The sequence below is a fragment of the Leuciscus leuciscus genome, assembly GCF_965113295.1.
Source record: "Leuciscus leuciscus genome assembly, chromosome: 8".
NCBI lineage: Eukaryota > Metazoa > Chordata > Actinopteri > Cypriniformes > Leuciscidae > Leuciscus > Leuciscus leuciscus.
The window spans coordinates 6,324,811-6,350,081 of record NC_138732.1 but is presented as its reverse complement, the minus strand read 5'-3'; the positions used below and the strand labels follow the sequence as shown (position 1 = coordinate 6,350,081).

General features: G+C 35.0%; 2 protein-coding genes and 1 long non-coding RNA gene across 7 annotated transcripts in view; 2 read left to right on the top strand and 1 right to left on the bottom strand.

The window, feature by feature from the left end:
* Positions 1-759: 759 nt before the first annotated feature.
* cd74a (CD74 molecule, major histocompatibility complex, class II invariant chain a) lies at positions 760-5,991 on the bottom strand. 2 transcript variants are annotated; one of them, XM_082177157.1, is made up of 8 exons: positions 5,813-5,989; positions 4,074-4,243; positions 3,803-3,915; positions 3,662-3,713; positions 2,566-2,661; positions 2,287-2,484; positions 1,248-1,262; positions 760-1,146 (listed from the first exon to the last, which is right to left on the bottom strand). In XM_082177157.1, exons 1-8 carry the CDS (start codon positions 5,887-5,889, stop codon positions 1,142-1,144), a joined length of 726 nt encoding a protein of 241 aa, XP_082033283.1. In that variant the 5' UTR covers positions 5,890-5,989; the 3' UTR covers positions 760-1,141. The 2 variants fall into 2 exon arrangements, with proteins under 2 accessions (XP_082033283.1, XP_082033284.1); XM_082177158.1 differs by lacking the exon at positions 1,248-1,262 and having other exon boundaries at positions 5,813-5,991.
* A 3,281-nt stretch (positions 5,992-9,272) lies between these two features.
* On the top strand, positions 9,273-12,712 carry LOC309504198. Its single transcript, XR_014208007.1, has 3 exons — positions 9,273-9,520; positions 12,033-12,437; positions 12,489-12,712. It is a non-coding gene; the product is annotated as an uncharacterized lncRNA (long non-coding RNA).
* Positions 12,713-18,300: 5,588 nt separating this feature from the next.
* ndst1a (N-deacetylase/N-sulfotransferase (heparan glucosaminyl) 1a) overlaps positions 18,301-25,271 on the top strand; it is a 29,840-nt gene continuing 22,869 nt past the window's right edge. For 2 of the 4 annotated variants that reach the window (XM_082176937.1, XM_082176938.1), the window contains exon 1: positions 18,301-18,574. The gene's annotated coding sequence lies outside the window, so the exon portion shown is untranslated. Of the gene's footprint in view, positions 18,575-20,955; positions 21,247-25,271 lie in introns of those variants that run through there. The other 2 variants (XM_082176940.1, XM_082176939.1) reach the window with 2 other exon arrangements.

Sequence of the window (25,271 nt, the reverse complement as noted above, 5' to 3'; positions counted from 1 at the left end):
GTGTGTATATAATATATAATTTATTTTAATTTACATTTTAGTTTGTCATTTGATCATTTAAAAAATATTAATTTTGTATTTTTTTCAATTTGTTTTTATTTAAATATTATTTTATATCAATTTAATTTCTATTTAGGTTTAATTCAATTTTATTTTAATTTGTTCATCAACTTACTCTCTCTCTATCTATCTCTCTCTCTATCTCTATCTATATCTGTTTATCAATCTCTCTTTATCTATTCATTCTATTATTCAGTGAAATGATCTGAAAGAGGAAGTGCACGAGTCAGACGGGATATTTAAAAAAAACCTAATCTGCATGTTTTTCTCATAACTGATCATATTTACATATGAACTATGCACTCTATGTGCAGCTGTTTTGCACAATTATTGAATGATGAAATCATATTATTGCATATATTATTACATTGATCAACATATATGCGATCTGAAAAGCACTTCATATTACTTTTCCTGTTACTTTATTGTATTGCAAAGATTTATTGTCTTATTTCATTGCCATGTGTGATTTATGTAGTTTGCTCAGACAGCATATGCAATATTATTCAGTATATTTTAACCTCCAGCTGTGGTTTCATGCAATTATGTGCATATGATCTTCTACTTTAATGCATATAGATCATTCAGATAGAGCTGAAAATATTCCTGTTAAATAAATAATATTCATTCTTACACCCATTTCTGGCTTTTCTATTATTTCTATAGAATAAGTCTTTAAATAAATAAATCACAGTCACATTTGGAAACAGCATGTGTTTATTAAAGGCCTTTTATTTACACTCTTACAATCACTCTGATATTCATCCGCCTCGAACAACATGCCTTGGGTTAAAAAAATTAAAACAAAGAGAGGATATCACACAGAAAACTTACTATAGATATTATTAGAATACGGGTTAGGCCAGCGTTAACATCTCGTAGAAACATCATACTTATGTGTATCTATATTAAACGCAGATCATTAGAGATCTTAAGTTGAAAGGTTATTAGATTATTTCCATTGAAGTACGTCCAAATGGACTGATTGATCCTCAGGAGCGGCAATAGTGACCAGTTATTAAGATTTAAACTGTTATTCTTTATTGCTGGAGAAGATGGTCCTGATGTGGATGCACTGGCTTTACTCTGGAGAGAGAGAGAGAGAGAGAGAGAGATGGACATTAGTGCTGGTATTTTAGCACATTATCACTACATTAAAGCAGTAAATGACACACATAGAGACTCACCCAAAACATCAGGAGCTGTGATGAACCATCATCAGAGAAATGCATAAAACAAACAGAGAGAAGATGTCAAGAATATTCACATTACAAGTGATTGACTAATTGATTTATTTTGATTGACTTTTCATTTCTAGTCTACGTTCCACTGGTTGTTCACAGTATGTACATATGTACTGTATTTACTGTACTACTTTGCATTTAATTCAACTCTTTCATGACAAATTATATTAGCAGACAATGTTGCTTTCGGGTATTGAAATAAAGACGAAATAAAATAATAAAAATGTAAATCTTAGATGAAAAACTTAAACTTATAAAACTTGTTACATTGCAACTGACTAAAATAAAATAAGTTGAAGTTTAAGAAATACAATTTAAATCAATTAAATAATGAATTAAAGCTAAATCGAATTTTTTAAGCTAAACGAATACAAATGAAAAAAGCACATACCGATATGAATGAAATGAAAATTTAAATTTCAAAATTAAAAGCTAATTTAGAATATTGTTAAATATTATAATAGTATATAAATAATACTAAAATGAGTCCAGATTTATTTTTCATTTTTATGACACAATAAAAAAAGTGTTGTTATATTGTTAACTGGAACTATTAAACATTTGTTTTCTTTATTTGAAATAAATAAAAATAAATAAATAAAATATAAATATTAGATGGAAAACTCAAAAAACCTGAATGACCATTAGAAATAAATGTTGCCCTGTCGACTAACTGAAATAATTAAGCTGAAGTATTAATATTACCAATAAAAATAAATTAAAGCTAAATAGAAATATGTAAATTATGCGTACACTAATAAAAAAAATGACAAAAAAGCACATAACTAAATGAATAAAACTTAAACTAAAATTTAAAAAGAAAAGAAAAATATATTATAATAGTATATAAATAATTCTAAAATAAAAGCATAATATAACATAGTCATAACATAGCAGTTTGAGTGAGAGCAGATTTCTTTTTTTACTGTACTAGGTACTGGTTTCTCAAAGGATCACATTCTAAAGCACTCATGAAACGCACCTGAGTTACACTGGGGTCGCCCGCGCATGAGTGTGCCCGAGATCTCCTTGCCGTCTTTGTCCACACACCAGCAGTAGCCGGTGCTGTGCCAGCACTGCATGGGCAGATAGTTGCCCTGCTCGTCACACTGAGGCTGGAAGAACCCGGGCCTCACCTGCTTCTCAGACTCCAGCTTACACTTGCTCTCCACTTCAACAGCTGCAGAGAGACACACGTGTCACGTGGAGATCTGCGTGAGGTGTGTGTGAGTGAGTGTGTGTGTGTGTGTGTGTCTCTCACCTGATGCAGGTGAGCTCTTAATATCCTCATCTGCGTCCACCATCAGAGGCAGACTCCTCATTGGCAGATTCATCCTCTTCGGCATCAGTTTAACACCTTTTGACAGAACATGAAGAATTAGCAAGAGCTTGTGAGACAGTATATTGAGAATGTGGTCACAGGTGTTACAAATGAAAATTAGCCCCCAATTTCATTAATTTTTTTTTTAAATTAATTTGGTCAATTATGTGCTTTTGTCATTTTTTTTTAACATTTTTAATATATTATAATTTTTTTTAGCTTTAATTCAATTTAATTGTAATTTTAATACATCAACTTCGAAATTTTAAGTTTTTCAGTCTGTTATTTTTTCCATCTAATTTTTTTTTTTTTTTTTTGCTTTATTTCAATTGCCAAAAATGCTAATATATATTACATTTTTATTTAGATTTTAACTTATTTAATATATAAATAATGTAATATATTATATTTATTTTTCATATTATTTAATTTCGCTGATGGTGTTGGTGATTTTCAAACATTATATATGTTTTCGGTTTTTAGTTTAATTAATTAATCTTTAGTTTATTTAATTTTATGTTCTTTTTCATTTCGGCTTTTTTATATATATATATATAATTTGAATTATATATATTTTTTATAATATGTTAAATAATGTAATAATATATATTATATTACATTTATTTTTCACATAATTTATTTATCCATCTCTCTTGTGTTCTGTAGGGTGATGTCTTTCAAATATTGTATATTAGCTTTTATTTTTTATAGTTTTGTATATTTAGTTAAAGTTTTATTGGTTTTTATTTATTGGTTTTATGTGCTTTTTCATTTTTAAAATATTTAAATATATTCAACTTAACATTTTATTTCAGTTAGTTGCAAAGTAAACATTCCTAAAGTTTTTCATCTATCGGCTTTATTCAATTACTAAAAATGCTGCCAATATATTATTATTATTATTATATTTTTAAATTTGTTTATAATATCTTATATATTTAATATATAAATAATGTATTACATTATATTACTTTACAATTATTTTTCATGTGATTTATTTATTTTTCTCTCGTGTTCTGTATGTTGGAGACCGTACCGTCCAGTTGTCCGCTTCCCTCTCTCTGGTTTGTGAAAACTGGCATCAGTTTCTACAGAAAAGAATAAGAAACAGATATTCAGAATTGAATGAACAAAAACCCAAGCACCACTAGCATCATCAGTTGCTGTTTTTCCTCACCAAGAGGGGACTGCTCTTTTTCTTGTCGGTGGTCTGGTCAGAGGTTTCGTCAGAGAAATCCTTCAGGAGGGGCATGCTGTTCATGGGAAGGTGCATCACTTTAGGAGGACCAGCTGACAGACCAAAGATGAACATGATATGCATATAAGTCTCATTTGCCTTTTAAACAAATATTTGTATTTATAGGGCCTGGGATAATATGCATGAATAATTTGATGCTTGTATTCCTGTAAATGAATAGCATTTAAAGTGATGCACTGGTTAAATATACCTGACATCTTTCTGGTCAGCTCAGTCTTCATCTTCTCCTGGCCGCTGGTCAGAGCACTGATGTGTTCCTTCTGGCCCCAGACGAAGTACGCGGTCAGCGCCTGACCCGCCAGCAGAAGACAGGCCAGAACCGTCAGTCCGGCCACCTTCAGCGCCTTTCCATTGGGGTTCCTGCAGACAGCACACACACACACACACACACACACACACACACACACACACACACACACACACACACACACACACACACACACACACACACACACACCATTAGATGAGGCGTTCTGCTGTTCAGGGGAGTTTCCACACTGAAGGTCACTGCTGTGGTTTTTATCTGTAATAACACTATCATCTGTCCACCAACAAAAGTGTATTCCCCTTCTAGTAAAAGGGAATATTTCTATGATTCATGCCATCGTTTGAGATCCTGGGAATTTTTTTTGTGGGCGATTTACTATTAATTTGATTTTTTTTTAAAAGAGGGAGAAACAAATCCTGCTTCTATTTTGGGATTATTTAATTTGAAATAATCCTCTTTTGTAACTCACTTTGGAGTCTGCTAATTGAATAAATGTAAATCTATATGGTTTAAATTCTTATTAAATTTGATTGATTGACTGATTCAGGTTTTCAGGAAGACTGAGAATAAACAACAATGAATGTCCAATGCAGGGATATTTTAGTTAGTCAGAATTCAAATTAAATCCATAAAAAAAACGAATATTTTAGTTGCTTGAAATAAATAACATTAACTAAAATAAATTAAAATATAAAAAAAGTAATCTTTTTCTTAATTTCACCAAGTTGCCAAGGCAATATTTCTCTTTTTTTTTTAGTGTAACTTCCTGAAAAATAAATAAAACTGAAACAAGTTTTAAAAATAACTAATATACATATGAATAAATAAATAAAAAATATATGCCTATATATAAAATGACCAAACTACTGCTAAAACTGCTAATTAAAATTTAAATGAAAATTGATATGATATGATATATGATATGATTTGTTTGGGTATTTTATGTGCTATTTAAAAAGAAATCTTTTATTATAAGTCTATTACATTCAGATTAATTACGTCATATTAATTGAGACTACATAGAATATTTGTAGTTTTAAAAATGTATTTGTCACACCACAGGACCTTTTAAAATGTAGGCTACTAGTGAAGGCAAAAATAAAAGTGATTCAAACAATACAGTTCCCAAAATATAGAGTTAAACATTCACAAAATTCCATTAAAAAAGAAAATATTTTGTCAACAGCTCATTTATAAAACCAAACAAACAAAACAAAAACTTGTCCAGTATATAAACAACCAATCAATAACGGCAGCGCCTGTGACGTCACGGGTAGCGAGGCAGAGTTTTATTTCCATCTTTCTGATTTCGCCTCTATATTGGAATTTTAAAGTAGGCTAATAAATAACTTAAGTAAGATATGTATCAAAATGAGTTTATACTTGTTGCGTCCCTTTTGAGCCACGGAATCATTTGAATAATTATTCATTGACAGGCCTGATTAATGCTTTTAAATGTACACGCACAATACTGGAGTTTTGCATGCAAGAAAAAGTTTAAAGGATCATTCAAAGCATGCATTCTTGAACATTTACCCTCACAAATGCTATATTTTTATTGCTATCATGCACTAATGCCATTTAATAATATATAGCCTACTGAAACTAACAAATTATTTTATTATGTCCCACAAACAAACAAACAAATAAATAAACATCACCGTGTTGGTCCGCGGCTCAGGACGGTCTCTTGGCTCGGCACGCGCTGAATCAGCGCATCGTCTTGATGATCGTCCATCACTGCTGATTCTAGAGTGAGTGAGTGAGTGAGTGTGTGTGTTTATTCCGAATGAAAGTCACTGTGACTTCCAGAAGGTTTTATGCACTAGCGAAACCAGCTTTTCAGGATGTGTGTGGCGGAAAGCCCCTGATTCTACAGATGTGAACCTGAACCTGATTCGGGCATCTTCACTTCTGAAATGTGATTGGCTGATGAGAGCAGCGTCATTAGTTGATGGAGAGACTGAAACTTCAACTAATATATGGCCATGAGAAAGTGCTTGATAAAAACAAAACACTGAACATAAATATTCCACTTTCAGTTTTTTGAGCAAAATGATCAAATATTTCGGAAAGGGATTTGACATCAATAGGGTGACTCTTTCTAATAATTCCGTTAAATCACTATAAATATCATGTTTAGATTAAATGCATGCAGCCAGGTCCATATGAAAATATGCATCAAAGTGTGACATTTATATTTCTATCTTTCTGTCTTGTACAGCCTATTATATACAATATTATATTACTTTTAAAAAAAGTTTAAAATTGCTTAACTTATTTTGATGAGTTAAAGCAACAAACATATGTTGTCCTTTTTATGTAAACTGCATATAATGAGTAAAGTTCTATATATAGGCTAAGTAATGCAAGCTATTATAAAGTTTTATAACAAGTCTTTGCAGGACTGTAAAATGCTGTAGGCAACATCATGGTGAAATAAACACTTAAACATGGTAAAATGTGAGTGAATTAGTGCCGGTTCTGCCAAGATACAGCTGATTCAAGCGTCCGGTTTCTCTGATTGGACACGCAGAACAAAACATCATGACATACAACATTCCTTTTTTCTAAAACACAGAACTGAGAAATAAAGAATCAAGTCCGCAAAACTCCACCATCCTTTCCAAGTAACATGTCAAACATGAAGTGAAATCAGAGAGTATGATCTCTTTAGATGGCTTGACTTTTGCAAACTAAAACTCTGATTTATCAGAAATGTGTTGTGGAAGCCGTGTTGTGTTGCTGTGTTGTGTTGTGTTGTTGTGTTGTGTTGTGTTGTGTTGTGTTGTGTTGTGTTGTGTTGTGTTGTGTTGTCTTGTGTTGTGTTGTTGTGTTGTGTTGTGTTGTGTTGTTGTTGTGTCTTAAATGGTGTTTAATATAAGCAAAAATAACCCTATTTCAAATGATTTTCTGTTCCTGCTGGTAAAAAATAATCACTGAAGGTGATTTTTTGGGTAATCTGTACATAATAAAATGAGATTTCCAAACCAAATCTCAGTCTGAGGATCACTAAAGCAGATCATATGAAGGCTTACAAATATATGTTGGCTATATCAAATGAAATCATCAATATACACATACTCTTAAAATGCACAACATTTTTGCATAATATAAAACATATTTTTAAATTATATATTTTTTTATTTATATATTTTTTTAAAGTATCTACGTTATTAATATATTTCCCAAATGTCAGATCTAGTAGGGAAACACACATAGTAAACATAAACACAACACAATGTCGAATGATTTGCAAAATATTTAGTTTTGTTTCAAGGAAGCAGAGGAAGAAAACAATATCTGCATACAATACTTTCACTTTTATTTTTGATTAATTAGAATATAAATCGAACATCACAGTTATTGAGAACTAATTTAACTCTTAAATCACTTTTAACAACCAACTCATGTTATAATAACATATAACATGACATATACATACATATATATATATATGTATGTATATGTAGGCTATATCAAATGAAATCATCAATATACACATAAAATGCACACAATTTTTGCATAATATATAACATAAAAAAAAAAAATATATATATATATATATATATATATATATTTATAATATATTAATATATATATAATATATTAAATATACTTAGTTATATTATTTTAAAACTACTTAATATATAATATATTTCCCAAATGGAGATGTCAGATCTAGTAGGGACACACACATAAACATAAACAACACAATGTCGAATGATTTGCAAAATATTTAGTTTTGTTTCAAGGAAGCAGAGGAAGACAACAATATCTGCATACAATACTTCCACTTTTATTTTGTATTAATTAGAATATAAATCGAACATCACAGTTATTGAGAACTAATTTAACTCTTAAATCCCCATTAACAACCAACTCATGTTATAATATTATTGAATACATACTATATTAAACAAACAACTGATGTTCCATGAATGACATTATCTAAATATCTTAATATTTTATAAAAAGAGAGAGGAACAAAACAGTAGTTGAATTCAGATTTGCTGATTTCACACGAGAGTTAAAGACTGAATTCAGAAGAACCCAACAAGGAATGCATTTCATCATTTTAAAGATGACTGAAAGGCACATAAACACAATTGCAAATGTGTTCTGTAACTGTTACTGTACAGTAAACGCTCCTGCTGTTAAACTGTAAAAAAAAATACACTCACAAACAAACAAACAAACACATTTATTCTCCCTCATATAATAATCTTTTCCCCACTGTCTCTCAGACACATAATTCAGGCAACATCAGAAATACATATACAACTGAAGTCATTGCAAGCATTTGAGGGTTTTGGAAGGTTTTGGATAGTAATTCTTCCCGATGGATTTGAGTCATTCTTCACTTTAGAGTTAATTATATTATGCATTATTATGTATATTAGTATATAGTAGTCCTCTGGGAGCTATACAAAATAGTGGTTATTGATTAGAGAACCACATTCAAGTGAACACTACTAAATTGTTAATCAAAGATTCTTGTTAATTAGTTAATAGTGCGTTACTAATTTGTTCCTGCAGTTATTCATGAATGACAGAACAGTATTCTCAGTGTTACCATCAAATCTTCTCATTTCTTTCACATTCACTGTTATCAGCATCACAACTGCAGTGCTGAGGATCCTAACACTTTCCCTGAAGCCTTTTCCACACTAATACGTTTAAAAACGATGACGTAAGTTTAGTCATGTGATGCATTGAACCCATAGATAAGGCTTGTTTGAGATGCGCCTTGCCTCGCCTGAAATGTATGCGAGAGTATAGGCGGCTGCAGTGAGAGGAGTGAAAAAAGCGCAGGCAATGAAAAAATGAACAAGACACCCAAAGTACTTGTTATTTAATTCCATTCCAAATACATGTTTATCAATAATTTTTTCTTTAATACAGACATATGTGTTTTTCTTTATTTCTTTATTTATTATTATTGCATAACCCAAAGAGATCGCACTGTCAGATAGTTTGCGAATATTCACACATAACATATACACATAAAACATGATATTAGAGTTTTAAAATCAAACATTTTAAAAGAGAACAATACATCACAGTTGTTTAAACCAATGAGCATTAAGCTGTGTCGTCAGCAAGTCGTTTCCCATCGTGCTTTTAGGCTTGTTTGAGATGAGCAAAATCTGCGCAGAACCGATCACCGGTGATCAGCGCGAGATGCATGCCGGTTAGAAATGTGTCCGAGTGCGGACCGCCTGGCTCTGATGTCATGCTGACGTATGTCAAAAATCTCTCGCGAGCGCAAGGCGCACGTGTCGGATTCTGCAGTCGAGCGCAGTTGCTCTCCACCGACTGCGCTGATCAAAAGCACGATGGGAAACGACTTGACAAAAGTCAAACATGTATTTGGGAATGGAATTAAATAACAAGTACTTTGGGTGTCTTGTTCATTTTATTTATTTTCATATAAAAGCAACAGAACTTGAATTACATCCAGTTTATTAGCAACACTGTGCACGAGCGTGAATCCCGCGATATCCATCTTTGATCTCACAGGTGTCAGATCCACTGCGAGAAGAGAGATCTGTCCGGCTTGCCTGCGCTTTTTTCACTCCTATGGAAGTAGAATAATGTCAAATGTTTTTGAAATAAAAAGCCTGTTGAATTGCACTACTGGAAAAAAAAAATAGGCATTGCATTAACCATGCTTGCATTTTAATGCATTGTATTTTTAGTGCTTACATTTTTATGGGCTGAAATTCAACATGGTTGAATATTTAAGCTGTGAATATTTCAATTAAAAACATTTCAAACACCTTTTCATTATAAAAAATTCAATAATCCATATTCACCTTTCATATTTCACTTCCAAAATATTCAAACTCTTTAAAAATACAACCAATAATATTCAACAGGCAATTTTCGGTCCATTTTATTTCGCTTTGCAAATTCGCTTCCACAAATTCAGTGGTTCAAATTCGACAGTAAATTCAACATTGACGTCCAGGAACCGCAGGAAAAGCAGTAGATTGCCGAGCATACTCTCCATCTGCTGTTAGTCGACCTCACCAGCAGATGGTGCAAAAGCGCTTGTTGCTGACGAAGACATTCAAAAATGAAAATGATTATCTGTGTCAGTATATGCGGAAAAGATGATAAACACAAAAAAGCTGTGTTTATGTTTCATTCAATAACTTCATTGTTACTTTCCCTGTGTATTCTACATGTCATCAGCTTTCTCTACCATGAACAGGATTATAATCGGTTTCCCTCAATACCTCTCAAGGATTTCCCTTCCGTTGATAGTGATATGAAAGACCAATCTTGCACCTTATTAGGGAAGTAGGCTGTAGGCTATTATATAGGCTACAGGCAAGAAGATGGACTCAGAATATGAACTTAACGCGCAAAGTTTCATGCTGAGCGTTTCGTGATATACTGGCATAAAATAAACACATGATATAGTATGCATACGTGTATTGCATTAGCTTAAACTGTCACAGCACTTGCATATTGTCCTCCTATTGTTAGTTTAACTGTAAATCGCTTTGGATAAAAGCGTCTGCTAAATGACTAAATGTAAAAATTGGCTTGATATTGGACGTTAGCACATTTAGGGACCGTCTCTAAAGTTGCATACAACATTGGCATACACGTTTCTAACTTCAATAGCAAACTTAAATTTATTTGAATAAATATAAAAAATCCAACGGGTGCGCATTATGCCTGACACTAAATGAACACTTTACAGTTGGTTTTATGACTGTAAGTCGTTCTATTCAAATGCTATCGGAGTTAGAAACGTGTATACCAAAGTCGTATACACTTTAGAGACGGTCCCTAAATGTGCGAATGTCCAACGTCAAGCCAACTTTATGCCAGTCTATCACTGGGAAACGCTCAGCATTAAGCTTTGCGCGTTATTCTGAGTCCATCTGCTTGCCTGCGAGTTTGGTCTTTTACATCACTGTAGTCCATTAAGCTACGTTAAGCGTTGTATATGTCCAGCAGGGGAATCCTTAAGTATTGAGGGAAACCCTAATAGCCTGCATGCAGCAGCACATCGCCACAATATAAAGTTAAGGCAACTAAACAACCAAGAGAAATATATGTCAATCTCAAAAATGTAACATTGGATCTGTATATCCGCATCGGGGAATAACAACATTATAATCTCGTTCACGGTAGAGAAAGATGCATGTAGGCTACACAGGAAAAGTAACCGTGAAGACACTGAATTTAACATAAAACAGCCGTCATAATAATCACAAATACACTTACATTGCTGTAAATGAGTTTTATGAATGACTGACTTGTTCTAACTGTTGCTGGTCTTCAACACGCGCTTTTGCACCATCTGCTGGTGAGGTCGACTAACAGCAGATGGAGAGTATGCTCGGCAATCTACTGCTTTTCCTGCGGTTCCTGGACGTCAATGTTGAATTTACTGTCGAATTTGAACCACTGAATTTGTGGAAGCGAATTTGCAAAGCGAAATAAAATGGACCGAAAATTGCCTGTTGAATATTATTGGTTGTATTTTTAAAGAGTTTGAATATTTTGGAAGTGAAATATGAAAGGTGAATATGGATTATTGAATTTTTAATAATGAAAAGGTGTTTGAAATGTTTTTAATTGAACTATGCACAGCTTAAATATTCAACCATGTTGAATTTCAGCCCATAAAAATGTAAGCACTAAAAATACAATGCATTAAAATGCAAGCATGGTTAATGCAATGCCTATTTTTTTTCAAGTAGTGCAATTCAACAGGCTTTTTATTTCAAAAACATTTGACATTATTTTACTTCCATACACTCCTCCCCTCACTGCAGCCGCCTAGTCTCGACTACATTTCAGGCGAGGCAAGGCGCATCTCAAACAAGCCTATTGATCAGCGCAGTCGGTGGAGAGCAACTGCGCTCGACTGCAGAATCCGACACGTGCGCCTTGCGCTCGCGAGAGATTTTTGACATACGTCAGCATGACATCAGAGCCAGGCGGACCGCACTCGGACACATTTCTAACCGGCATGCATCTCGCGCTGATCACCGGTGATCGGTTCTGCGCAGATTTTGCTCATCTCAAACAAGCCTATATTCATGTTTATACCTAGCCTGGGTTTCCCCATGTTGCCTTGAGCGCAGCGCGATTTTATTCACGCTGCTAGGCAGCCTGGACACCATGGACCAGATTTTCCCCTCAAAAAGGGATCCAATCACAGAACGGGGAGGGAGCAGCAAGACGATGACGACGTTTATGCGACACACCGAAGCAGTTTGTTTATATCTATGGATCCAACATGGCATCAGACGCGAAGTTACCTTTCGATGCAGCCTTAGATAGTGTTCTAAGTAGTTTAGAACGCAGGTTTATTTCGTCTTCTTCCACGTCGAATGTCTGTCGCTCTACATACGTCATCTGGTATGATTGAAACGATTGGCTATGAGGTACGTACAGGCGCATTTGATAGACATTCGTAGCGCCCAATAAACGGCTCTGGGCATTCGTAAACCACGCCTCAAATACGAGAAAATGAACATATGGTTCCCAGACCACGTCTCAATGAGACGAGGTCTGACGTTAGCCAGGCTAGTTTATACCAGCATAGTGCCTGTTATGTGCTATTCACTTTCACACAGTTGCTAAAATATGTTACTTTGCACACTCTTCATATCACAGTCCTGCAAAGATGACCGAAAATTCACTCGCATTTGCTGTCCTGCGGTGAAACATGAGAGCAGATGTGTTTTAGACCAAACATGTAATGGTGAGTGTGTGCTATACCCTGCGCATCAGTGAATGCTGAGATATTCGGCTAAATAAAATGATCCTGCCGGAAGAATTGTGTGATAACCTGATTATGTCTTGTTCTGTCTCAGTGAGCTTTTATGAGGGTGAATTTGGTGTTTTCCGACGTTTCAGTGTGGACGGGAAATCGTTTGGAAAACGCTATGTGGACGGAGAGCGTTTTGAAACGAAAACTCAGTTTTCAAATCTATCCTGATTAATGAAGGCCTAGACGCTGCAGATCCTCATATATTGTTAATCTCAGACTGTGGAATCACCGGCCTGAACTTTCCCTCGTCACTTCCTGTTTTGTTCTTCCTCTATGTCGGATCCTCTCAGTTTCCAATCTATTACACAGACAAACAAACAAATAACTTTCTTTGACTGAGTAGCTTTTTAGGTTGCATGAAGAAGATGGACATAATCAAACAACACCCTACATTTTTTTTTCTTATTTGAGAATCCGTTTCACTCAGAATTAGTGTCACTGTGACTAAGTTCAAGCTCCCCAAAATTGTCTACATATCAAATTGACCCTGATAAATATTAACCGTAAAAAGTCTAACAACTACTCCATTAGAGCCTAATTAAGTTTATGTTAATGTAGATACATTCCACCATATATAATCCACTCTTAATTAGCTATTTCATATTCAACTTTTTGTCATGGTCTGCCCGTCACATGGTCTGCATTGGTAACATTATAGGACAGGGTAAACATCACCACACCTTCCACAGATTATTAATCATAGTAAAGACACTTGTTTTCTGAAATGGTATGTTTAAACACAAAATGTGGCATTATCTAATATGTGACCCTGGATCACGTCACCAGTCACAAGTCGCACGGGTAGGCTATATTTGTGGCAATAGCCAACAATACATGGTATGGGTCAAAATTAATCGATTTTTCTTTTATGCCAAAAAGCATTAGGAAGTAAAGATTATGTTCCATGAAGATATTTTGTAAATTTCCTACCGTAAATATATAAAACATTTATTTTTGTGAGTGAATTCTGCACAATCGTGAACATAAATGAACAACTTTAAAGGCGATTTGCTCAATGTTTCGATGTTTTTGCACCCTCAGATTCCAGATTTTCAAATAGTTGTATCTCGACCAAATATTGTCCTATCATTACAAACCTTACATAAATGGAAAGCTTATTTATTTAGCTTTCATATGATGTATACATCTCAATTTAAAGAAAATGTACCCATGTGACTGGTTTTGAAGTCCAGGGTCACATATCATAATTTTCTAAAATGATCGGTTCATTTTGTTAGAGTTAAAGGTTTTAAAGATGAGATTTTGGATTTCTCTTTTTATCACTCTATGAATTAGCCAGAAAAAAAGTTCTTCCAATAGTCTGAAAGAATACATGTTATGGAAGTAATATCAAAAAAATTACTGTGATTAATAAACTGGGGAAGGTATGGTGATGTTTACCCTGTTCACCAGTAGGGTCTTGTCTAATGTTACCAATTGACCAGTGCTTGAAAAAAAGATTTTTTGCCTGTAGTGCCTTTAATGCGTAGGTTTGATTTTGAAATTGGTGGGGACGGGGACATCCCCTGAAGCTGAGCTGCATCTGTCATTAAAGGGATAGTTTACCCAAAAATGTTAATTCTGTCATCATTTACTCACCCTCAAGTTGTTTCGAACCTGTGTGAATTTCTTTCTTCTTCTGAACACAAAAGAAGATATTTTGAAGAATTTCGGTAACCAGACAGTTGATGGACCCCATTGACTTCCATAGTAGAAAAAACAACAACTCAATACTGGTTATCGACATTCTTCAAAATATCTTCTTTTGTGTTCAGAAGAAAGAAATTCATACAGGTTTAAAACAACTTGAGGGAGAGTAAATGATGACAGAATTTTCATTTAAAAGTGAACTTACAGAAATTAACTGTTGGCATATTTGTTTCACATCAATAATGTCCAGTTTGTCCTGTTGGACGTGACACACAGCAATACTGTTAAGTGTCACTTGTGCCATTGTTCTCTGAGCCATGTTTTCAGTGTCCTAAGAGCACTGACACTTCTTTCAGCCTCCGCTGATGAGACTGGGACGACAAGGGTTTCAACTTCATCAAGTCAAGTCAAGTCAAGTCAAGTTTATTTATATAGCGCTTTTCACAATACAGATTGTATCAAAGCAGCTTCACAGTATTAAATTAAAAAAAATACATCAATGTTTGTATCTAGTGGAAAACGTCCACGTTTGGTAATGCTGATCAATAGTATTGTTGATTGATTAATTTAATTAAATATCCCCAAATATCCCCAACTGAGCAAGCCAAAGGCAACAGTGGCAAGGAACCGAAAAACTCCATCAGGTGACCTAATGGTGTCCTAAAACTCCATCAGGTGACCTAATGGAAAAAAAAAAAAAAAAAACCTTGGGAGAACCCAGGCTCAGTCGGGGCCAGTTCTCCTCTGGCATTTATGAACTAGAGGTCGGATTTAACTGTAAGATTAAAATGAATGCCTGGCTGAAGAGATGCGACTTTAATCTAGTTTTAAACTGGGAGAGCGAGTCTGAGCAACGAACAGTATCAGGAAGACTATTCCAGAGTTTTGGAGCTAAATGTGAAAATGCTCTCCCTCCTTTGGTGGACCTAGAAATCCTAGGTATGACCAAAAGCCTTGAATTTAGTGATCTTACAGAGCGCAATGGAGGGCGATAGAAGATCCGTTAAATAGACTGGAGCTAAGCCGTTTAGGGCTTTATAAGTCAGTAGCAATACCTTGTCATTAATACGGAGCTTTATAGGTAACCAATGCAGTGATGATAAAATCTGTGTTATATGATCATATTTTCTTGATCTCGTAAGAACTCTAGCGGCGGCATTTTGGACTAACTGTAGCTTGTTTATTGAGGATGCAGGACAACCAGCTAATAAAGCATTACAGTAATCCAGTCTTGAGGTCATGAATGCATGAACTAATTTTTCTGCATCAGAAACTAATAGCATGTTACGTAGCTTAGCAATGTTTCTAAGGTGGAAAAAGGCTGTTCTTGTAACATATGAAATATAATTTTCAAAAGACAGGTTGCAGTCTAGTGGCGGTTCTAGAGGGGGGGCCGGGGGGGCCAGTGCCCCCGTGTCACCAAGCTTGGCCCCCCTCTGGCCCCCCTAAATTTGGAATCGTAAAATCACACCAAACAACTGCGCATTTTATCAGTTGCGGTGCCTTCATCTATCTACACTGCAGCACGACGTATATTCACATCAAATGTTAACGCAGAGGAACGGGACACTGCAGTTCACAAAAGTTCATTATTTGCATGTGCTTTAAAGCCTTGCCGGTTAAACATGTCATTCGCTGTAGATGCGCTGTTCAAATATGCGCTTTACTGAGCGCGTACACTCGACGCGCACATGCACTAAAAGCCTGTTACTGGACTAAGTTATCTTTTAAGTCTTATATTGCGCTAATACTGTCAAATACAGACAATGTTTACATAAACAAAGTTGGTTATGTCTAAAGTGAAAGCAAACAGAGAAAATTAATTAAAATCTGCTTGTCATATGCGTGTATAGACACGTCGCGTGCAGTTCTTAAAGAGACAGTAGCCCTAATAATAAACATGCTGCCGCTTGTCCTTAAAGAGATAGTTCACCCAAAACCAAACAGTTGCTGGTCCCCATTGACTTCCATACATAGTAGGAAAAAAATATACTATGGAAGTCACAGGGGTACATCAACTGTTTGGTTACTCACATTCTTTCAAATAACGTTTATTTTCAACAGAAGAAAGAAACTTATTCAGGTTTAAAACAACTTAAGAGAGTAAATTATGACTTTTTGGGGGGAGAACTATCCCTTTAATGTTAATAAAACAACAAAACACACAAAGGAAATCATTCACTGCTCTTGACTGAGAACTTTAAGTCTGTTGTGTTTAATTTTCATATTTGTTCAATTTAATTACTTTCTTCAATTCTACTGTTAAATACACCTATAGCTGAAAAAATAAAGCACTGTTTATTTCATTTGTATATTAAGTTGTGTATGTGTAATATGTATCTCTGTTCTTAATTTTTAATAACAAAGAAAATAGTGACAAAGATTTTTATTTTCGCCACTTTGGCCTAAATGTCTGCCATTCTTTTTTATTTTATATTTTGTTACCTATATTTTGTTACCTATAAGGCTTTGCTTTTAAAATAGGGACATTAGTTTGGCTGTAATGCTCAGTCACATGCAAAATAGTAAAACCAACATGAAAAAAGAATCATGATAAAATCGTGATTTCCCTGAAAAAATAAATAAAATTGTGATATGATATTATTGCCATATCGCCCACCCCAGGTGTAAAAAAGTGCCTAGATGTGCTTAGATGCTAAAAATGTGTTATTATTGATCATTATATCACACTACAATTAAACATAATGAAACATTCATTTGAATTGAAATTGTTTTATTAGCTTAGCTAATATAATTTATTAGCTTTTTCTAGAGATTGCAGTCATGCATGACATGGTGAAAAATGACTTGAAATAATACTGAAAATAGGTTAAGATGAATGTTAAAGGTGTGCCCCCTAAAAGCACAAGTGGCCCCTGCCTGTCCCCCCCAGTTACTGTGGTCTAGAACCGCCACTGGTCTAGCACCCAGGTCTTTTACTGTAGAGGATAAAGTAACAGGACATCCTACTATGTTAAAGTTGTAGAGTGAGAGGTTTTGTGGGCGTTTTTTTTTCATGTTTGATTTAATTTTTTTCATGGTTGATTTCATGTTTGATGAAATCAAACATTCCTCTGATTTCAACGAGACCAAGCAATGTTGTGTTTTTATGTTTTATGGGGTCTTTTTACAGACATAATGATTTTATACTGTACAAACGGTATATTATATCCCCCTACACTAACCCTGCCTATCACAGAAAACTTTCTGCATTTTTACATTTTCAGCTGTTTTCCAAAAATAAATAAATACATAAATAATTAATTAAATCCCCACAAGGACAAGTATTTCGGATATTGCCATCTTTATGGTGACATTTTGTCCCTATAATGTAATGTTACACACACTTTAAGTTTTGATCGAAATTATTGATAGGGACATATCAGTGTCACTGGATATTGGTAGGGACACGTCCCTAGCGTCCCTACTAAATTCTACGCCCCTAGCCTTCAAAGGTCCTACAGGCCTATGTAATTTTCAAAACTCACAGCTTTCCAAACTGTTTTATGGAGTTTTTGTATAATGAATGTTTCTGGAAAGATGTTTTGTCAGCTGAGCATCACTCACATCCTCGGTTTAATTCAGTATGTCTCTATATCTTACTACCCTCTGGTGGTTTGACACCAGACTGTATTATCGCTCTCTGAGCGTTAGTCGTCGCTCTATAACCCATTAATGTGTGTGTGTGTGTGTGTGTGTGTGTGTGTGCAGGCTATATGTGTGTGTTTGTCGCCCTCTATCACCGAATGCTTGTAAGGCGTCAGTTCAGCGCACATGTGTTTCACTCAGCTGGTGTCTCTCTGCGCTCGAGACGCGCTCCGCACCGGAGGAGAACCAGAGTCACCGGACAGCCGAATTTACCGGACCACCGTGAGAACAGCATCACAGGACGAGCGGTGAAGGACTGACGCAGGACACGCGCTCGGACGCGTTCAGCAACGCTTCTTCTGCTGTGTGTGTGAATCAGGTGAGAGGAAATCTGCTGCATGTTCTCACTAAACAACGGCCTTATATAAAGACACTCTGTGCATCAGACACTGTACTGTTACTGTACCAGTGATGGGTTCACACCGCACCTGTTGTTAGTGCATCAATCAGTTTTCAGGATGTTTACAGTCATATTTAGTATGTTTTTCTGTAGTTTGGTGATTTTTTTTGTGGATGTATGATGTCAGTTCCCCTCAGATTTTTGTGTGTAACCCAAACAATACTTTCTGGACCCTTTCTGTTTTTGTGCTGTATTTCAGCTGTGGTAAATCATGGTGTATTTGATGTTTTACTGTACTGTAGCCTACATGCATTCATGAGTCTTCAAACAGTCCTGATTGAATAACTCATCACATAATGGGTAAAATTGCTTTATTGGGGTTAATTGTGTGTGAAATCTGATTTACAGTAGATTCACTGGACAATCACATGACAGAGAAAAATTGAAATGGAAAAAACTGAATCTGGGACAAAATGAAACCGATTTCATACACGCCTCATTATCTTGTACACAGCTCATCAGTGTTATAAAGATCGCTGACCGTACAGTGAAACCTCTTTAGTAATGCATGGTTTTTGATTTTTGTTTTTAATTTTGAGTGTATTGAATCTACAGTCTGTAAACACTCAAAAATCAAACCCATGTGACACAGTTTTATGTCATTTGCAAGGCTTCTGGTAAAAAGTGCATTGTCTACACAGGTTTCTTCACACTTGCGAGGGCTGAGTCTTTGAAGAAACGTATACTAAAACATGGGAAAATGAGTTTTGTGGATGTTTAGCTCCACTCTGTTTGAAGACTCTTGAATCAGCTGAATCATGTTCTTGATTTTAAAGGGTTAGTTCACCCAAAATTTTTAATTCTGTCATTATTTACTCACCCTCATGTTGTTCCAACCCCGTGAGACTTTGGTTCATCTTCGGAACACAAATGAAGATATTTTTGATGAAATCTGAGAGCTTAAAAAAAAAAAAAAAAAAGTATTCTCATCGCTTCATAACATTAAGGTTGAACTACTGTAGTCACATGGACTATTTTAACAATGTTTTTTACCATGTTTTTGGGCCTTTTTAAAGTTTCAGTGACTTCGCTGTCAATGGAGGGACAGAAAGCTCTCAGATTTCATCAAAAATATCTTCATTTGTGTTCCGAAGATGAACGAAGGTCTTACGGGTTTGGAAAGACATGAGGGCGAGCAAATGATGACAGAATTTTCATTTTTTTTCACATCCTTTAATCTACTCGTATCAGCAGGTATGAGTAACCAATTACCATAACCATATTCAAATGCTTGAGTATGGTTAGGTCGAGCGGTTGGTTTGGGTTTGGCTTTAGCAAATATCACCTGTGTATAAAAAACGATTCAGTCTGTGAGATGTTCTAGTTAATGTGTGTGTGTGTGTGTGTGTTTGCATGTGACCCATGAACTCCATCCACTTCACAGCTGTCGTGTAGCGTAAAGTTTATTTTTAGCTGAACTGACGCCTGTTGTGTCTTTTCCTGATTTTTTTGGGGATCTTCAGAGCTGATGTAAGGGGCTGATTGTTGATTTGTCTCTTCAGCGTAATAAAGTCCTGATTGATTAGTTGATTGATTATATTTCCAGTGGCATCAGAGTCAGAAAGATTCAGTCTAAATCAGATCAGATGCTTTCCTGTAGGGCTGCATGATTCATTGAAATAAAACCGAAATCGTGAATTTTTTTTAATTAAAATAAAAAATAAGGCTGTAATTTTACAGTTGTAATGTAAAAATAAAATGACTATTATTATATTATTTTTCTTAAATGCATCTGACTGTCTGTACAAAGAGTCACATGATCAGTGACACAGAAATAGAGCACTGAAATGAATTTTTCATAACATTATTTTTATTTTAAATTATTCAAACACACGGTCTGTTTCCTTTTATGATTTGTGTATTTCACAGTGAAATTTTACAAATTAATAATTTAATTTGTTTAATAATTTATTCAATTCTTTTAGTAGTAATTTACTATTATTATTTATTCATAATTTATCATTTTTATAGCCATATTGATAAAAAAGCACAGCAAACCTAGAATTTATTTTTAAATTCTATTTTAAATCACAATATTTATCAGAAAAATTACAATTAGATTTTTTTTTTTACAATTTAGATTAGTGCATCCCTAGTTTTTTGTATTAAAATGCACAAAACCCCATTTAATTAAACTGACTGCAGTGTCCAAATTAGGCATCATTTGCGGGGTTGGTAATTTAATGAAGGACTTTGTGTATGTAGATCATCATTGTTTTGTCTCCTCTTTATACGATACAACCGTGTGTATGTTTCAGAGAGTAATTCTGTAGGTCTGCTCCGTCAGGGATCTCATGTCTTTGAGATGGAGATTCAGGGAATCAGGATTATGATCGTCCTGCAGATCGTGAGCTTCTTTAACCCTTTAAATCACTGCTGCATAATGAGTTACCATCTGTGTTGAAATACAAACACTGGCATTTGTCGGGACACAACAAACCGTTTATTTATTTTGTCCTGAGGAGAGGCAGGTTGGCAGCTGTCGTTTGGCAGAGAGTGATGGATTGTGGGTAATTTGACTCTGAAATCTTCATCTGCTCAGTGGGGTCTCATTTTGGACGATGTCATCACTCAAACTGTTTGCCCTTAAGGTGAGCAGGAGGAACCCCAACACACACACACACACACATACATATACATGTATGTATATATACCTAAAAGAAGCCAGAAGCCTTCAAAAATCTGTGGTTGCAATTAATTTGGCATCTTTCTGATTTAATATCGTTATTTGTTCATGCAAATTGTATTATCAGCAAAATGGAAGAACATCTGTCCGTCTGTACAGTCACATGATCAGTGACATACATTTACTTTCATTTGATTAGTCATAAATATTGATAAATAAAACTTAGCTAATTTCCTGGTTTATACCAAAAAAATTCAATGTTCATTGATTAAACACTGTAAATATAATTATAATATATATATTAGACGGAAGGAGTGAGAAATGTGTGTGTGTGTGTGTATATACTATATATACAATAGATACACACAGTATGAGTTAAGAGAGAGATTTCTTTCATTGTTGTTTTGCGTCCTTTTAACATTATAATTTCGGTTTTTAATTATAAAATATCTTTGACATTTGATCATGTTTTTGCATATTTTTGCATGAAGGAAACACTTTGTACTGCAAAAAAAGATGTTGTCCCTCAGTATTGTTGTCTTGTTTTCCCAGTTCAAACATCTAAACATTCTTAAATCAAGATGCATTTCATTGAGAAGCAAAACTGCGTCAGATATTAAGTCTTATTTTCTGAAAAATGAATCAAAATAAAGCAAGTTTTTGCTTTAAGAAATTTCTGCCAATGGGGTCAAAAAAAATAAAGGGAAACTAGATTTTTTTTCTTCCCCCGTTGACAGTTATTTATTCTTGTTTCAGCATAACTCATTTCATTTTTATCAATTTTCAAGACTAAAACACTGGTCGGTCCCGTGTAATGTGTGTGTTGGAGCGGCACAGAACAGACATTAATCAATCTGTCGGGCAGGTGGAGAGAGAGAGAGAGAGAGAGAGTGAAGGAGGGAATCATGGGAGATGTGTGTCTTCTGCAGAGATCATTCATCATGCAGTGCCTTGTGGGATATGTGAGGTCACGTGTGTGTTGTACGTCTCACATCAGAGAGCAGGACGTTACACGCTCGCTTACACACGGATGGCTGATATCTCTCTTTCTCACTCCTTCTGCCTGACTGACACATTTCCCTCTGATATATTCCTGTCAGTGTCAACGAGTCTGTTTTGAGTCGATATTGATGTTATTGTTTTGAAAATGATTTTGAATAGCTTTGTTAAAGGCCTGGAAATACTGCACTAAATGGCTTGATAAGTCCAGTTCTCCTTCCTGTGTTGACATTCAGGGATGTCCTTAGTTAATAAATGGACAATAGATTTTAGTTTGTCTTAAAAATAAGTAAAATTATAATATTAATATTTTTGGCTGTATTAATTTGTCCATTTTCAAATGTTAAACCATCAAGCCCCCAAAAGTCCATTTATAAGCACTTCTCGTTACAAGTTTAGGAATTTGCTTTTCCAAATGCTCATTAAAGCGACCCAAACTTCATATTTGATTTTTATTCATATTTGATCCGCATTTGATTTCATATGCGGCAGTATATACTGTGATTCGGGCAAGCCCTATCATTATTTTTGATCCATTTTTCTGGAAGATAAATATTAAAGATGCGTTTGTATCCCTGTCATGAAGACCAACAGCCATTGAAACAAACAACTTAAGTAAGAGAACCATTATTGACAATTTGTTTGATAATCGAGGGTTTCTTACATAAAGGTTTTACTGCAGCGGAACACAAGCCCCGCCCCTTATGAATATTTGCATATCATTACCATCACTTAATGTAATAATGATACATCATTGAAGTTGTTTAGTCAGCGACACTATAGCCTGGAGTAAGCAAAGACATTTCAGACCCAACAGGTCAGAGGTCACCACACTTGAACTTTAGTTGTCAGCAAAAGACAAAAATTGGCGTGAGGGCGGGGCAACCTGTCACTCACATGGGATTAACCAATAGCAAACCACCACCATCCAATCATTCCTCATGGACAAAATCAAGCCCCGCATTTCATTTGTTTCTTGTGTGAGAAGCCGTTTCACTCGGTTATACGTCACAATAGAGAAGTAAAGGCTACCGGCTTTAAATGTTTAATGCTTCTGAAGGGAATATGAAGTGCACTTTCACTCAAGACTGTGCCCTGCTCTCAGAGGTGTCAGACGACACGGTAGTTTTCAGGATCATGTTACATCATCTGACCCGTTATGAGCTCTCGGCCAATCCAGATGCAGGCTTGGAATCATATTTAGGTGAGAGGTCAGAGGGCACAAGAATCATCTGCTGTCCGGCTCAAATCACCAGCCAGCGAGTGTGTGTGTGTGTGTGTGTGTGTGTGTGTGTGTGTGTGTGTGTGTGTGTGTGTGTGTGTGTGTGTGTGTGTGTGTGTGTGTGTGTGTGTGTGTGTGTGTGTGTGTGTGTGTGTGTGTGTGTGTGTGTGTGTGTGTGTGTGTGTGTGTGTGTGTGTGTGTGTGTGTGTGTGTGTGTGTGTGTGTGTGTGTGTGTGTGTGTGTGTGTGTGTGTGTGTGTGTGTGTGTGTGTGTGTGTGTGTGTGTGCCGATCTCATTACCCACGTGCCCTGTCATTTAAAGAGCAGTCAGGTCAGTCGTCTTGATGGTCCCGTGTGCTCAGAGTGAGTTTCACGACCCCTGTTGAGGTTCCTTAAATATCGGCATTTTGAATTCGTTTTTATTGTAACATGTAGTTTTCATTTTAATAAATTCATAATTAATTCATAATTTAATAAAATTATTAAATCTGATTAAGAATGAGTAATTTTGTTGTGTTTGTCATCTTTAATAGTCTTTGTTTTTCAATGTGTCTATGTAGGTTTTTATTAAACTATTTCAGTTTTAGTTATTTTTTGGACATTAAATGAAACTAAAAGATGAGAAAAGTTCATGGCTGCCAGATGAAATAAAATGGGTTTTCACTTTTTCTAAATTTCATTTCAGTTATAACGTTTCTTTAATTTCAGGTGACAAATGGATTTATGATTTTAGCTTTAGTTAACTATAATAACCCTGGTAGTGAAGCTTTTATTTCACGTCATACCATAACTAACATCAGCGAGAATGAGAAATGAAAGTTAGCCTGAAAATGTCTTTGCTCAGAAGTTTCTCTTATGCTTTAAGTATCAACTTTGTCTCAAATTCACTTTAAGACTAAAAGCTATAAATGGTTTGCTCTTGGATGCATTTAATGAGAAACGTTTTGAGTTCATAGTGAGATCTCTGACTTTTGATTAAATGTTGGTCCTGAATTAGCGGCCAAAATCCCAGCAAGCAGTAATAACATAATGGTGGATTCAGCGTATAGAAAGGAACACTCAAACCATCTTCCTCTCTGACGTGAGTGAAAACTATTGTGAATAAATGTAAAAAATAAAGTATCTATGGACTATTTGGACATTAATATGAGATTGATAAAAAGAATAATTGACAATATTGTGAAACCCTTAACACACATATGTAATGCTTCATTCCAAACTGGAACTTTTCCAGACAAAATGAAAATATAGCCAAAGTGTTACCGCTATTTAAAAACGGAAGTAAGCATATATTTACAAATTATAGGCCTGTCTCTCTGCTGCCTCAGTTCTCAAAAATATTGGAGAAAACGTTCTACAGCAGACTGGATAGAGTTATCGCGAAGCATGAGTTAATTAACGAAGGGCAATACGGATTTAGACCTAAAAGATCGACCACTATGGCTATTATTGATGCTGTGGAAGAAATCACCAGTGCTGTAGACAGTAAAACACATGCTGTTGGAATCTTTATAGACCTAAGGAAAGCATTCGATACCATCAATCACTCAATCCTTGTTCAAAAATGAGAAAAATATGGTATTCGGGGAGTTGCTGGGAACTGGATTAAAAGCTATTTAGATGAGAGACAACAATTTGTTAAAATGGGGGACACTGAATCAAAATGTATGAGCATTGTTTGTGGGCTGCCTCAAGGGTCTATACTGGCACCCTTGCTATTCAATTTATATATCAATGATATATTTAAAGTATCAGATTTATAAAAAAAAA

What these genes read in the sequence shown, in the direction of transcription:
- cd74a (XM_082177157.1), bottom strand. Translation starts at nt 5,889, where the DNA reads ATGGACGATCATCAAGACGATGCGCTGATTCAGCGCGTGCCGAGCCAA. An exon ending in AAAAGAGCAGTCCCCTCTTG is followed by an intron (nt 3,714 to 3,802) that starts GTGAGGAAAAAC and finishes TCTTTTCTGTAG; the next exon opens with AAACTGATGCCAGTTTTCAC. An exon ending in TAAGAGCTCACCTGCATCAG is followed by an intron (nt 2,485 to 2,565) that starts GTGAGAGACACA and finishes GTCTCTCTGCAG; the next exon opens with CTGTTGAAGTGGAGAGCAAG.